The sequence below is a fragment of the Saccopteryx bilineata genome, chromosome 6, assembly GCF_036850765.1.
Source record: "Saccopteryx bilineata isolate mSacBil1 chromosome 6, mSacBil1_pri_phased_curated, whole genome shotgun sequence".
In the NCBI taxonomy this organism is placed as follows: domain Eukaryota; kingdom Metazoa; phylum Chordata; class Mammalia; order Chiroptera; family Emballonuridae; genus Saccopteryx; species Saccopteryx bilineata.
In genome coordinates, this window is record NC_089495.1 from 170,348,776 (window position 1) to 170,364,680 (window position 15,905).

General features: G+C 43.4%; 1 protein-coding gene across 2 annotated transcripts in view; it reads left to right on the top strand.

Annotated features, from left to right (window-relative positions):
* DZANK1 (double zinc ribbon and ankyrin repeat domains 1) overlaps positions 1–15,905 on the top strand; it is a 79,646-nt gene that overhangs the window by 41,559 nt on the left and 22,182 nt on the right. The window contains exons 9-13 of one of the 2 annotated variants that reach the window (XM_066236088.1): positions 524–637; positions 1,041–1,133; positions 6,916–7,038; positions 8,245–8,409; positions 9,457–9,664. In XM_066236088.1, coding sequence (XP_066092185.1) covers positions 524–637; positions 1,041–1,133; positions 6,916–7,038; positions 8,245–8,409; positions 9,457–9,664 — 703 coding nt within the window. The remainder of the gene's footprint in view (positions 1–523; positions 638–1,040; positions 1,134–6,915; positions 7,039–8,244; positions 8,410–9,456; positions 9,665–15,905) is intronic. The other variant, XM_066236089.1, reaches the window with a different exon arrangement.

Sequence of the window (15,905 nt, forward strand, 5' to 3'; positions counted from 1 at the left end):
GGCTACTTGCTGGTTCACTGCCCTGCACAGAACCACAGTCTCAGGATAGTGGAGACATTGGCCCTCTCTCTTGGCTTGCCGCTGAGATTTAACCTCAGAAGTGCCCCAAATCAGGTGAGCCTTGTCATCAGTGCTGACAGAACTTCCGGCTTTTTGCAGCCTGTCCACCAGGTGGCGCTCCAAGCTGACAGCGCAGGGACGGGAGAGAGGGTTCTTTTGTGAAGGAAGTCCAGTGCTTTTCACCTTGCTGTCTGTCTGGTTGATGTTCTGAGTTACAATTGCTTTTTTGGAAGGAGGATTTGTCAATTTCTTCACTCTGTCCTCCCGGAAGATATTTTTTTCTTTGTATTTTACACCTCTGTTTTCTAACAAACATGGTTTTTACTATTAATATATGAAAAGATAAGAATAAAGGTAATTACTTAGAAAGATTTCTTTACAAAAGCAAATTGAAACATATTCTGAGATCGCTTATACCTTCAGTTTTTGCACCCGAGACAAACCTGCCCCCGTCTTTGCGCAGATGGGCTGGTGTACGGAATGTGGCGGCATGGTGCCCATGAACACTCCCATCTGCGTGGTGTGTGAGGCGCCCCTTGCTGTGCAGCTGCGGCCGCAGGCCCGCCTCCGCTTGAAGGTAATAAAGTGCGACTTTGTAAAAACATGAATAAAATGTGTAGAAATTTTTTTTGGAAAGTCGTCTCTCTTCAGCTGATAGAATTGGCCAACAATCGATAAACCAATAGAAGTGAACAGAACCCACTCTAATTTTTGGAAAGGCATGCTGCCCACGAGTTTAACTTATCAGTGGGATCTATGTATAATGTTCAGAAGAATACCTCGACATCTGTTCCCTGAACATTGAGAAGACAAATTGCACTAAGCTAACCTAGACAGTTTTTTACCTCATATATTTAAACCTGAACATTGCAATTAATTTTGAATTTTAATCCTGTTCTTAAAGTGGCTTCTGCTTTTGTTTGCTTTATTTGCACAGTTCTTTGCTCAGAGTAACATGTATTTCCTGTTCCGTTTTCAAGGAGAAAGCAATCTGCCGCAACTGTGGCACAGAGAATCCTGCTCACCTAAAATACTGCGTCACCTGTGAGAGGGCCCTGCCTTCATCACAAAAGGTAGATGACTGCATGAGGACATCTTATATTTAGTGGCTGCTAAATGTTCAGTGTTAATGATAATGAATAAATAGAATCTGCAGGGCAGGGAGGAAGTGGGAAGAGGGAGAGAGACCAAAGAGCCTCTCAGGGTACACTGAAAGCAACTTTTCTAAACGTGGAGAGGATGTCATATGTTCACCAATACAAAATTGTTTTCAAAGGCTTCACTTCAAGGGTATTCAGTAAAATCCACGATTTCTTACAATTTTCTTTAGTAACTTTGCATGGAAGACTGGCAGCAGCCAGTGGGGGAGTGGGCCCATTCACATTTCATTTAAAGTCAGGTATGTTTTTATGAACTGTGCGTGCTATTTTTTGAAATTGAGAACACAGTGGGCACCCATCTCTGGGTTTCCTACCAGCCTGTTTTGAGTGTTTGAGTGAAGGAATAGGAGTATATGCAATTTAAGTAGAATGAATGGGTTCAGCTTAGATGATCTGTTTCATGTTTATAAAATGTTTCTGGTGAAGAGGAGGCTTTCAAATTTACTTCCAGGTGACTCTTGCCCTGGCCTAACAGTAACACCCAAAAGTTGGCATTTCCTAGCCAATGCAGAAGAAAAAGACTTGCTTTTTGGGAGTCATTACCTACATATAAGTAAAATGCTTGTCACAAACTGAGTGTCTTAACATGAGAGAAGTTTATAATCTCACAGTTTTGGAGGACAGAAGTCCAAAATCAAGATGTGGGCAGGGCCACCCCTCCTCTGAAGCTCTAGGGAAGGGACTGTCCCATGCCCCTCTCCCAGCTTCTGGTAGCCTCAAGCCTCCTTTGGCCAGTAGATATGTCACTCCAGTCACATGGCCACCTTCTCCCTGTGTGTCTTCACATCATCTTCCCTCTGTGTGTCTGTCTCTGTGTCCAGATTTCTTTTTCTCATAAAAATACTAGTCATGTAGGCCCTGGCCGGTTGGCTCAGCGGTAGAGCATCGGCCTAGCTTGTGGAGGACCCGGGTTCGATTCCCAGCCAGGGCACACAGGAGAAGCGCCCATTTGCTTCTCCACCCCTCCGCCGCTCCTTCCTCTCTGTCTCTCTCTTCCCCTCCCGCAGCCAAGGCTCCATTGGAGCAAAGATGGCCCGGGCGCTGGGGATGGCTCTGTGGCCTCTGCCTCAGGTGCTAGAGTGGCTCTGGTCGCAATATGGCAACGCCCAAGATGGGCAGAGCATCGCCCCCTGGTGGGCAGAGCGTTGCCCCATGGTGGGCGTGCCGGGTGGATCCCGGTCGGGCGCATGCGGGAGTCTGTCTGACTGTCTCTCCCTGTTTCCAGCTTCAGAAAAAAAAAAATGCAAAAAAAACCCCAAATACTAGTCATGTCTAACTAAGGCCTGCCCTCATGACCTCATTTTAACTTAATTGCTTCTATAAAGATCCTATTTCCAAACAAGGTCATGTTCTGAGGTCCTAGGGATTAGGACTTTAACATATCTCTTTGGTGGTGACACTATTAACCCCATACCAGGGGAGTTGAACCAGATATCTTTTAAGGTTATATCTAATTACTGACAATCTAAGACTATTTGATATGAAAGAACTCTTTTTGTTCCAGTCTTTTTTTTTTTTAAATGCACACGCATGCAAAAGGGGGGGGGGAGAAGAAGGAAAGAGAAAGAGAAACAGAGTGAGAGGAGAGAGAGAGTGAGAAGCATCAATTTGTACTCGCGGCACTTTTAGTTGTTCATTGATTGCTTCTCATACATGCCTTGATGGAGGGGGTCAAGCCGAGCAGTGACACCTTGCTCAAGCCAGCAACCTTGGGCTTCAAGCCAGTGACTTTGGGCTCAGGACAGCAACCATGGGATCATTTCAGTGACCCCTGCGCTCAAGCTGGTGATCTGTGCTCAAGCCGGCGACCTCAGGGTTTCAAACCTGGGTCCTCAGTTTCCCAGGCCAGTGCTCTATCCCCTGTGCCACCGCCAGTCAGGCTGTTCCAGTCTTTATTGAGGTGTAATTTATATGCAGGAAAACTCAGCTATTTTAATTATACAGGCTAATAAATGTTGGTAATTCTATGTATCATTTTAACTACCACCACAATGAAGATGCAGAACAGTTTCACTACCCTGCCGAGTTTTCTCGTGCTCCTTGGCAGTTGAGCTCCTGCCCCGATTACTAGCACCAGATATTACTGCTCTCTTTTGACACTATAGTTTTACCTTTTACAGAAATGTACAGTTATTTTCTGTTTGATTTCCTTCACAAAGGTCCAGTTTCTCTACATTCTCACCAGCAGTTGGTATTATCAGGCATTTATTCATGATATTCCCTTTTTACGATTTTAATGTCTGTGGGCTCTGTAGTCCTATCCCTACTCTTTTATTCCTGATAGTTGTAATCTGGGTTTTCTCTCTGCCTTACTCTCTTTCTCTCTCCAGCTAGAGAATTAAACATTTCATTTGACTAGCTTCCAGTTCATTGATTTTTCTCTATTTTTTTATTTTCCTTTTTTTTGAATCTTGCTCTTTATTATTTCTTATCTTCTCTTTGCTTTGGGGTCAGTTTAATAGGCTTTCTCTAATTTCTTAAGGTGCGTACTCAAATTGTTGATTTAAAGTTTGGTTTCAGTGGTGGTAGTTGTGGACAGCCATCTTCCCCGGAGTGGAGGAACTCTGTGAACACCAAGGTGCCAGCAGAAAGCAGTGTCACATGAACTTGCAGTCAAAAAGCTTATCAGCATAAGTAAGATTCTAGGTCTCCAAAAGTACAGGCTTTTTGTTCATTACCTTCTTTATTCAGAACAAGGAAAGGAACGATTCAAGATCCATGTTGAGAGGAATGAACTTCGCTGTTGAACAATAGTGAAATAAAGCAATGGTCTGAAATGTTAAAAAAATAAAAAGAAACTATAAATTTATCTATATGAATTTCTTTAACAACATTCCAGAAACTTATATAAGTTGTATTTTTATTATAATTCAGTTTAGTTTTTTATTATATTTTTATTATAACTTTTTTCTAATTAATCTGTGACTTCTTCATTACCAGAAGGAAGATCTGTAGTTTTTTTTTAAAGATGATTATTTGTGATTTTTTTTCCCCTCAGAACTCAGACTAAAAACATGCTAATGAGCTGACAAATTTAATAAGAAAACCCATCTATCTCCAAATCAAGTCAAATGCAATGTTAGGGTAGTTTTTTGTTAACTGCCATTTGTTTATCTCTCTAACTTAATTTGTCATCAGACTTTATGTCACACTCCCATCATGAAATTGCACTTTAAAATTTTCCAAGGCACCAGAGAGAAAAACTGTGAGATTGGGAAAGCATAAAAAAAGAAAACTGTGGTACCTTGGAAATTTTGGAGTGATCTTGCAGATAGATTTAAGTAAATTGCCAAGCAAAAAAAAAATCTACTTTCTGAGACATTTTGGACTTCTTATATAAATAGTTAAATAATTTAAATAGATTTGTCAGTGATGTAGTTGTTTCTGGGTCTCACCTATCAATAAAACTGTTTCAGAAACAATTACAAAATTAAATTTGTTTTCAAAATGTATTTCTCTCTGAATGGAATAGCAGAGCTTAGCCATCAGGACAGGAGTGTTTATCCCTGAAGGGCCTGCCATAGCAGCAGCGTGCGGCCACCTGACAGCTCTGTGTCTTCCCTTTGTTGTGCAGCACTAATCTGAATGGAGTAAGCTTACTTTTCTTTCCTTAAAGCAATGTTTTTTTATTTTTTATTTTATTTTTTTCATTTTTCCAAAGCTGGAAACGAGGAGGCAGTCAGACAGACTCCCGCATGCGCCCGACCGGGATCCACCCAGCATGCCCACCAGGGGGCGATGCTCTGCCCCTCTGGGGCGTCGCTCTGTTGCATCCAGAGTCACTCTAGCGCCTGAGGCAGAGGCCAAGGAGCCATCCCCAGCGCCTGGGCCATCTTTGCTCCAATGGAGCCTCGGCTACGGAAGGGGAAGAGAGAGACAGAGAGGAAGGAGAGGGGGAGGGGTGGAGAAGCAGATAGGCGCTTCTCCTGAGTGCCCTGGCCAGGAATCAAACCCGGGACTCCTGCACGCCAGGCCGACGCTCTACCGTTGAGCCAACTGGCCAGGGCTCCTTAAAGCAATGTTATAGTTGAAAAATTCACTTAAGCAGTAGATGCATTTAAACAAAGATCTGAAGGCTTTGTATTTAAAAACCCAAGTCAGCAAGTTATCAAAACTCTGTTTAAAAAGTAGGATAGGTTGAAATTTAAGTCTGATGCAGAAGTGTGCAAAGAGATTCTCTCTTGATTTCTCCCAAGGCATCTCCCCCTCCCTCACAGAAACGGGGTGAGGGGCGGGGTACACAGAGAGAGATCTTCTTGCTCAGTCTCTGGATGTTGGGAGTGATATGGCCTCGGTCTGCTTTAGGATAACAGAACAGTCCCAGAAATAAAACAGGATAGAGCTGGGCAAATAAAGTTAACTAAAATATTGATGTTTGAGAAATTGTCCTTAGGAAACATTTTCTTTAGTGTGCATATTCTTAGTATTATACATGGAATGTATAACCACATACATATCTAGTTATCAAATGAATCAATTATTCATTGATTTATTCCTTCATTCAGCAATGACTTGCATGACTCCCATGTGCCAAGCTACCAGGCACTGTGCTCGTAGGGAAACATGTGAAATGGTAGTCCTTTTCCTTAAAGAAGCCAGGATCAGGCCGGACCTGTGTAGCACAGTAGACAAGGCATTGACCTGGAACGCTGAGGTCGCCAGTTCAAAACCCCAGCCTTGCCTGGTCAAGGCACATATGAGAAGCAACTATGGGTTGATGCTTCTCATTTCTCCCTACCCACCTTTTCTTCTCTCTCTCCCTCTCCTCTTTCTAAAATCAATAAATAAAATCTTTTTAAAAAATCATGATTGAGTGGAAAGCAAGATGAGAAGGAAGAGAAGCCTACATATGGAGCTTGACCCTGTGCTAAGCATTTTTACATACTTAATTGCCATTATCATTGGAAGCCCCTCTACAGACCTGTGAGGAGGCTGTATTGAAAAGGATTCGTGGAGTCGTGGATAAAAGTCAGGGCCCAGGTTTAAATATTCAGTTTCTCTCTCTCTGTAAAACAGTGATGATTATGGGACCCAACTCACAGGTCTGTGTGTGAACTGGTATGAGGCTACAGGGGCAGTGTTCAGAACGGTGCCTGCACACAGTTGGTAATCACGCAGCAGTGGTGAATAAGATCATCCCTATTTGACGAGAAAATATTTTTCGAGGCCATACAAGTAAGTAATAGGAGCAAAGGTTCTAATACAGATCTACCTAACAAGGTCTCAGAAATTCTCCCGAAACATTTCTGTCTCTCTCCCCCAAATAAAGTAATTCTTTTCATGTGTCGGGAATGGAAAATAAATTCACATTTCCAGATGGAAACCTTAGAACTCCAACTGATAGAAGATAAACCTCAGTGGTGACGCTTCTTCCTCAGGGGCTCAGCTCTTCTTCCATTCTTCCTTTATGAACACTGGTATACAAGTCAACAGTAGGCTTGCTACCTTTGGTATTAACAGTACTGAAGAATATTAAGTTGTGTGAAGCACCAGTTTCATCAGCTTTCTGTGAAGGAATGCACTCTCTTTGTACAAAGTTATTCATCAATGAAGCTTCTGGTAGTTTTCCTCTTTTTTGGCAGAAATACCTTATTTCCAGGTCTTGTGTTGATTTGGGGCCTTTCTCTTTTCTGGACTGGGCGGGGATTGGAGACTAGAGCACTGATCTGCCTGTCAATGCTGTTGTGTCCCCCAGCCCCTGTGCAGCGGGGATAAAGGTCCTCCTGCGCCCACTCTGAAAGGGGAGGCTGCTTCCTGCTCCACATGTGGTCGCTGGAACCGCGGGGGCGCTTGCTTCTGTGACTGGTGTGGAGCCTCGGTGGGTATTCTTGTGGAGCACCTCGCCACAGCCCTGGAAAGAGCCACGCCCCCTCACCCACTGCCTTGTAGAAATCAGTTCTTGGGATCTGAGTCCTAGCACTTATTCCTTAGGAATCTGGAGACAGCTCTGGCCGGTTGGCTCAGTGGTAGAGCGTCAGCCTGGCATGTAGAAGTCCCGGGTTCGATTCCCGGCCAGGGCACACAGGAGAAGCGCCCATTTGCTTCTCCACCCCTCCCCCTCTCCTTCTTCTCTGTCTCTCTCTTCCCCTCCGGCAGCCGAGGCTCCATTGGAGCAAAGATGGCCCGGGCACTGGGGATGGCTCCTTGGCCTCTGCCCCAGGCGCTAGAGTGCCTCTGGTCGCGGCAGAGCGACGCCCCAGAGGGGCAGAGCATCGCCCCCTGGTGGGCGTGCCGGGTGGATCCCGGTCAGCGCATGCGGGAGTCTGTCTGACTGTCTCTCCCGGTTTCTAGCTTCATAAAAATACAAAAAAAAAAAAAAAAGAATCTGGAGACAGATGGTTAATTCTTTTAAAGTGAGAACAGTGTCTCGTTGCTGTTTTAATTTGCATTGCTTTGAGATTAATCTTTTTTATTCATTTATTCACTGTTGATTTTTTTCTCCTATGAATTGCTTACCTTTTAATAAAACACTCAAGATTATTTATTGAGTGTTTCATGTAAATAATACAAAAGCTTTAGTGTGAAGGTTTGTCTTTCCCCTCACCCCCCACCCCATCCCACAGCCCTTCCCCTGGAAGCAGTCGCTGTTAGCCAGTTTCTGAGGTGGTCCTTCAGCCACTCAGGGCATTAGTGAGAAAACTGGGAGTTACTGTGAGCATTGACCCAGTTCTCCTCACCTAGCAAGATGTCATGTTGGTAACCTCCTCATTCTTTTCCGTGCTTCATAACCTTCCACTGTCTTGATGTGCTGTGATATGTTTAGGCCATCCCCACTTGCTGGACATTTAGTTTGTTTCCAGTTATTGCCTCTAAAATCACAATTGTTCAGGGAATGGTCTTGAAAATACTTCTTTGTGTACCTGTCCATCCACAGAATGAAGTACACATTTGTTCTACAAGGTAGAATTGCAGGGTTGGAGGGTATGGGCATGTATTACTTTGATGACTTGTGTGGGAATAATTTATATTGGAAAATTATGAATCTAATAATTATGAGAATATAAAAATATTTTCTGTCCTCTAGCCTGGCGTTCCTGCCTGCTACTCTGCTTGCCCTAAATGTGGGGCCAGCAATCACCCATCTGCTCGATTCTGTGGCTCCTGTGGTATTTACCTGAAGTCCTTGGCCAAACTCAGTGTGGACACCAGCCTTGCTCTAGCTGCTGGAGAGCATGGCCCTTTTGCTCAGGTGAGGCCTTCCCCGGAGTAGGCACTTGTGCCTGGGAAGAGGTTGTCACTGTGTTTGTGTGCTCCATGAATCAGCCCGGGGAAGGAGAACCAGAGCATTCAGACTTCCACATGGGCTTTCATCCAGGTGTGGAAATAAAATTAATTAATTTGGGTTTGTTTGTTTGATTTATTTATTTATTTATTTATTTATTTATTTATTTATTTTAATAAGAGAAAGGGAGATAGACAGACTCCCACATGCGTTCTGACCAGGATCCACCCAGCAGCCCGTGTCTGGGGCCATTGCTTGGACCAGTTGAGCTGTCCTTAGTGCCCCGGGCTGATGTTGGAACCAGTTGAGCCACTGGCTGTGAGAGGGGAAGTGAGAGAGAAAAAGGAGAGGGTGGGGAGAGAAGCAGATGGTCACTTTTAGGAAATTCATTGTCCTCTTAACCCAGGTTGGGTCATACGACCTAGGACTGCCAGTAGTCTACATGCCACCTCTGTGAAATTGTGTTCTTTCCTCAACACACTTGAATGCCAACTGTGGGAAATTAACCCTAATATACTAATTTTGTTAGACATTTTCTTCTATTAGAAAAGTTGTCCTAATAAATATGCAAAAATATCATGCCAACTATGTGAATGGTACCCCTTTAGACGCAATGCTGTTGTGCAGTGCACAACCTACGTAACCTTCCGTGGTTGTTCTTTTACGGTCTCAGGATGCAGGGAGTGTTTCACAGGGAATGTTGGTGGGTGGGTAGTAAAGTCTATGCTTTACTGGATTGTAGGAGTGAGAAGATAGATATCTTCCGGGCCTCAGGCAGAGCAGGGAGCATCTGTTAATTTGCTGACTTTGCGGCAATGGCCAAGGGGATGGGGTTGGGAGTTGCTGGAAAGACAGAAGCACAGATGCTGAGGCAAGAGATGACAACCTCTTTTTAGTTCAAAAAACAGGATTTTTTTAGATACTTTTTACTTCTGATGAAAATTGTTTTCTGTGAGCCATATGAAAGATTAATTAAATTATGTTGTAATATTGTACATTTTGTCTCATTCATAGCCCCGATCTGCCTGGCAGTCCCTAAATGTTCCTTTACCCAAACCTGATGTCGGGACTAAGAAGAATGTAGGTACACAGACTGCTGGCCTCTTCTACCCATCTGGCAAGCTACTAGCAAAAAAGGAACTGGAAATGGCTTCTCATAAGCAGAGGCAGGAGAAGATGAGTGATCATAAACCTCTCCTCACAGCCGTCAGCCCCGGGAGAGGTGAAGAGAAAGATATGCTTCCTTCTTTAAATTTTATTTAGAAATTAAATTTAGTGAGATGACATTGATCAGTAAGAGTACAATCAGTTTCAGATAAACATCTCTATAGCATTTGAACTGCTGATTGTGTTGTGTGTCCATCACACAAAATCAAGTCATTTTCCATCACTGTGTATTTGTCCCTCTATACCTCCCTCCCCCGTAACCACTTTTATCTATGTACGTGAGTTTCAATTTTATATCCCACTCATGTATAAAATCATGTAGTTCTTAGCCTTTTCTGATTTAATTATTTCACTTAGTATCATGTTCTCAAGGTCCATCCATGTTGTCATAAATAGCAATATGTCTTGTTGTCATAAATGGCAATATGTCATCATTTCTTACAGCTGAGTAGTATTCCATTGTATATATATGGTGCATATATACAAGATATGCTTTCTTGTTAGGAGAAAACTCATTCTCTGTAAGAAAATTTCCAATTTTCTTCCTTTAGATTTATTGTTATATATAAGAAATAAATAAATTTATCTTACTTTTTTCAAGTAATTTTAATTTGTATAAATAATAGTTCTTCCTTTAACTTTTAGTACTCTAAAAGCCCCCTAGTCTAGTTTGTAGATTAAATATCACACATGGGTTTCTCCCTTCATGGCAGAAATGTTGCTAATCTGTGTTGTTATTGCTATTTGCTGTTATCTCTGTATTTTATTGTGGTAAGATTCACATAACAATTCACCATTTTGAAGTGTATAGTTCAGTAACCTTTGGTACAATAATAATATTGTACCACCATTACCACTCTATGTCCAGAACATTTTCATCACTCCAAACTAAACCCTATTCTCTTTAGGCTCTAACTCCCCACATCTCCTCTCCCAAGTGCTTGGCGACCAGGAATCTACTTTCGGTCTTTATGGATTTACCTATTCTGGACATTTTTATGGAAGTGGAGCTATATAATACATGGTCGTTTGTGACTGGCTTTTTTCACTTAGTGTTATGTTTTTAAGGTTCATCCATATTTTAGCATGTTTTAGGTCTTCGTTATTTTTATTTTATAGCTGAAGAATAGTCTATTGTAAGGATTTATGAAATTTTGTAAGTCCGTCCTTAGTTGATGGACATGTCAGTCTTGTTCATCTTTTGATTGTTAGGAATAATACTGCTGTGAACATTTATGTGTAAGTTTTTCTGTGGACATATGTTTTCATGTCCTTGTATATATACATAGGAGTACAATTGCTGGGTCAAATGGTAACATTATGTTTAACACTTTGAGAAACTTCCAGACTGTTTTCCAGAGTGCTGTGCTCTTTTACCTTCTTTCTGACCAGCAGAGTCTGAGGGTTCTGATTGCTTCACCTCTTTGCCAACACTTAGTACCTTCTCATGGTCGTCATCCTAGTAGGTGTGAAGTGGTATTTCACTGTGGTTTTAATTAGTGTTTTTCTGATGACTAATGATATTGAGTGTATTTTTATATGCTTGGTGGCCATTTATATATTTTCTCTGGAAAATTATTCAGATCCTTTATCCATTTTTAAATTTTGTTTGTCTATTGTTATTGAGTTGTAAGAGTTTTTTTATATATTCTGGATACTAGACTCTTATCAGATATATAATTTGCAAACATATCTACCATTCTTTTAGCTTTTTAATTTATTTTTTTTTGTATTTTTCCGAAGTGAGAAGTGCAGACAGACTTCCGCATGTGCCCAACTGGAATCCACCCGGCATGCCCACCAGGAGGCTATGCTTGGCCCCTATGGAATGTTGCTCCATTGCAATCAGAGCCATTCTAGTGCCTGAGGCAGAGGCCATGGAGCCATCCTCAGCACCCAGGCCAACTTTGCTCCAATGGAGCCTTGGCTGCAGGAGGGGAAGAGAGAGACAGAGAGGAAGGAGAGGAGAAAGGGTGGAGAAGCATAGTGTGTGTGCCCTGGCCGGGAATTGAACCCAGGACTTCCACACACCAGGCCAACTCTCTACCACTGAGCCAACTGGCCAGGGCCCTAGCTTTTTCATTTTTGATAGTGTCTTTTTTTTAAAAATATTTATTTATTTATTTATTTCAGAGACAGAGTGAGAATCAGAGAGAGGAATAGATAGGGACAGACAGGAACGGAGAGAGATGAGAAGCATCAATCATCAGTTTTTCGTTGCGACACCTTAGTTGTTCATTGATTGCTTTCTTATATGTGCCTTGACCGTGGGCCTTCAGCAGACTGAGTAACCCCTTGCTGGAGTCAGTGACCTTGGATCCAAGCTGGTGAGCTTTTTTTTTTTGCTCACATCAGATGAGCCCGCGCTCAAGCTGGTGACCTCGGAGTCTCGAACCTGGGTCCTTCCGCATCCCAGTCCGATGCTCCATCCACTGCACCACCGCCTGGTCAGGCTTGATAGTGTCTTATGAAGCACAAATTTTTAAATTTTAAATTAAATTCTTATCAATTTTTTTTGTTCCTTGTGTTTTTGATGTCATACCTAAGAATCCATGGCCAAGTCTCAGTCACAAATATTTTCTCATATCTTTTCTTCTAAGATTTTTATAGTTTTATTTCTTACATTTAGGTTTTGTGTCCATTTTGTGTTAATTTTTGTGTATGATGTACAACCACATTATTTTGTATGCAGCAATTCAGTTATCCCAGTAGCATTTGCTGAAGAGATTTTTATTTCCCATTGAATGGTCTTGGTACCCTTGTCATAAATCAGTTGACCATTGATACATGAGTTTATTTCAGGATTTTCTATTTTATTACACCTATCTATGTGTCTATCCTTATGCTAGAGCCATGCTGTGCTGTTTCCATTACTGTTGTTTTGTAGTAGGTTTTGAAATTGAGATGTGTGAGTCCTCCAAGACCTCTTTTTCCAGACTGATTTGGCTATTTGGGTCCTTGAGTTTTCATATGAATTTTAGGATCAGCTTACATCTGTAGGCTTGAACTTCTTCACACTCTGTTGCAAATAGAGTAAGTTCTTTTGTTGGAGATTTAGAGTTTCTTGTCTTATGGCCTGCCTTTTCCTCTGTGCAAAATATCTGAGCCAGTGCTCTAGATCGGGAGATGGGGAAAATGGCGTTTCTCTCTCAGAGTCAGACCCCTGCTTCAGAAGCTGGGAACTCAGGGGAGATGGTGCAGCTATTGCCTCTGGTCTTCTTCACTAACCTCTTATAGCACAGTACCTCTTTTTACAGATATGCCAGGGCAGGCAGATTGAGACCCCAATAATCTCAGTGTACTAGACCTATGGAATAGCCTCCATCCATGAATATTGGCAGGGCATAATAAGGAAGCCCCAATTCTCAACCACACTTGCCCAGAACTTGGTCTCTGCAGCAGGTAGTTGAGAGCAGAATGAGAAACACTGAAATCTTCTCCCTTCTGGGAAGATACCATAGCTCTCCGGGTGGGAGCTCGGAGTAAGGGGAGTGCTGATGTTTGGACTACACATATATGGAGTGGTTTCCATCATGACTAGCTGAGAGAGGGGAAGGAGGGAGTAGATCATGATTCAAATAGCACAGTCTCTCACTATAAGTTTTAGTACATTTTATTCATTAAATGTTTATTTGCTATATGTCCTTAGAACTATTTCCAGAGACTTTAAGTGTTTATTTATTTTATAGTTTGTCTGGTGAGAGGGTCTGCTGAGCTCCTCAGGCTGCCGTGCTGCTGGCTGATCATTGCCATTCTTCTTCTCTTGCTCTCTCTATTTCCCAGCTGGGAGTCAGAGCTCAGTCTGTGATCTGATCGAGCTCCTCTGGGATTGTGCGTCATCAGTCCTATGGAAGATTGTCTAAAGAGATGACCAGAATGATTTCTCCTATCCCTATATACACATGCCACTCTTCTCTACAAGAGGAAGAGGCTGTGTCCTATTTTTGGTATCTGGACTGGTCTTGTGACTTGCTCTACCAATAGGATGTGGTAGAAGGGACAGCATGACAGTTCTGGGCATAGGCCTTAAAAGGACTTGAAGCTTCTTATTTTGTAGGAAAAGAGCACTACATAAAGAAGTTCAGGATAGGCCCTGGCCGGTTGGCTCTGCGGTAGAGCGTCGGCCTGGCGTGTGGGGGACCCGGGTTCGATTCCCGGCCAGGGCACATAGGAGAAGCGCCCATTTGCTTCTCCACCCCCCCTCCTTCCTCTCTGTCTCTCTCTTCCCCTCCCACAGCCAAGGCCATATTGGAGCAAAGATGGCCCAGGTGCTGGGGGTGGCCACTTGGCCTCTGCCCCAGGCGCTAGAGTGGCTCTGGTCACGGCAGAGCGATGCCCCGGAGGGGCAGAGCATCGCCCCCTGGTGGGCAGAGCGTCGCCCCTGGTGGGCGTGCCAGGTGGATCCCGGTCGGGCGCATGCGGGAGTCTGTTTGACTATCTCCCCATTTCCAGCTTCAGAAAAATACACAAAAAAAAAGAAAAGAAAAGAAAAAGAAGTTCAGGATAGATTGCTGAACTAGAACAGGTACCACGTGGAGGAAAATAGAGATGACCCAGCTAACAGTCAGTGCAAAGACACCAGAGATTTGAGTGTGTGCCAGCAGCAATTATGAGCTTGCCTCCAGCAGTTTGTGCTGTGTTAGCTGAGGCTCAGCCATACGAGTGAGATCATCTTGGACCCCAATCCCCAGCTTAGATGGCTCAGCTGACACCACGTGGGACAAAGATGAGCCTGACCTGCTGAACACGGACCACATTCTTGACCCATAGAAGTGTGAACAACTCATCATTCTTCTGCTTGGGATGTTTTATAGCTTTCTACTATTTGGGGGGATAAACTCCATACTCCCCAGCATGGAAACCTAAAAAAAGAAAGAAAGAAAGAAGTATGAGCAATAAAGTGGTCAGTATTGTAAACCACTAGGTTCCGGGGTATTTTGCTTGGCAGCAATAGATGACAGAACCACGTCTTCAGTTTTCTATGGCAGAAGGCAGTCCCTTAGGACCCCCTTTATCAGTCTGAGCCGGAAGAAAGCAGACCGCCAACCCCACCTAAAAGAGGGCTCACAGTCTTGCAATGGCCCCTTCTCAAGGACTCCCTCTCTCAACCCAGCCTTTTCCCGAAGTCCTTCTTGGTGCTTTTTTGAGAGGTGAGGCTAGATCTTGGAATTGTACATTTGTTGTATTGTAGATTCTCTGTCAGAACTTTGTGTTTAACATACTCCTGCATTTATATTTATTTTCGTGTTCTCTGTGTCCACTGGACTGTAAGCTACTCAAAGGCAAGAATTTTATTCACTCCCATATTCCCAACCCTAGAATAATAGTACATGCTCAATAAATACTTGAGAAATGAATGCCTACTTTGGGCCAAACACTCTGCTAGCCCAGGGTTATCTCGGTGTTATCCCAGGTGTTCATAGCGGACTCGTGTGATGTACCGCACCAGATCCCCCAGCCTGCCTGAGTTCAGTGCAGCCGTGGTGGTCATGCTTCACTGCATCGTTGCTAGCCTCATGCTCACATGTGCCACTGCAGCTATTTCCTTTGCTGCCCTAGACTTTCTCCAGAGCAGTAGCAGACTTCTTGTCCATGGGCAGATATACCTTAGAACTGTTAGGGAATTCACACTACTCCATCACTTGTGCTTCCTGGGGTCATCTTTGTAAGAAACTACTTGTCCTAAATCTTTGCTTCAGGCTCTGCTGCCAGGGGAACCCAAATTAAGGCCCTTAGGTTTCCTTTCCTTTCCTTTCTTTTCTTTCTTTTTTATTAAGTGAGAGCAGGGGAGGCAGAGAAACAGACACCCACATGCACCCTAACTGGGATCTACCCCGCAAGCCCCCTACCTGCTACACTCTGCCCATCTGGGGCCTGTTGCTCTGTTGTTATTGCCCATTGCTTGGCAGCTGAGCTATTTTTTGTGCCTGAGGTGGAGGCCATGGAGCCATCCTCAGCACCCAGGACCAACTTGCTCAAATCAATCAAGCCATGGCTGCGGGAGGGGAAGAGAGAGAGAGAGAAGGGAGATGGGGAGGGGTGGAGAAGCAGATGGGTGCTTCTCATGTGTGCCCTGACCAGGAATTGAACCTGGACATCCACATGCTGGGCAAATGAATGCTCTACCACTGAGCCAACTGTCCATGGCCTAGGTTTTCTTATTTAACATCACAATAATGTCTAAGGTAAGAGATCTTAGTCCCATTATAGGTAAGGAAAATAAGGTTTAACGAGATTTAAGTGTCTGGCTTTACTAAGCTAATAAATGATAAATTTAAATTGTAAGTACAGGGTTT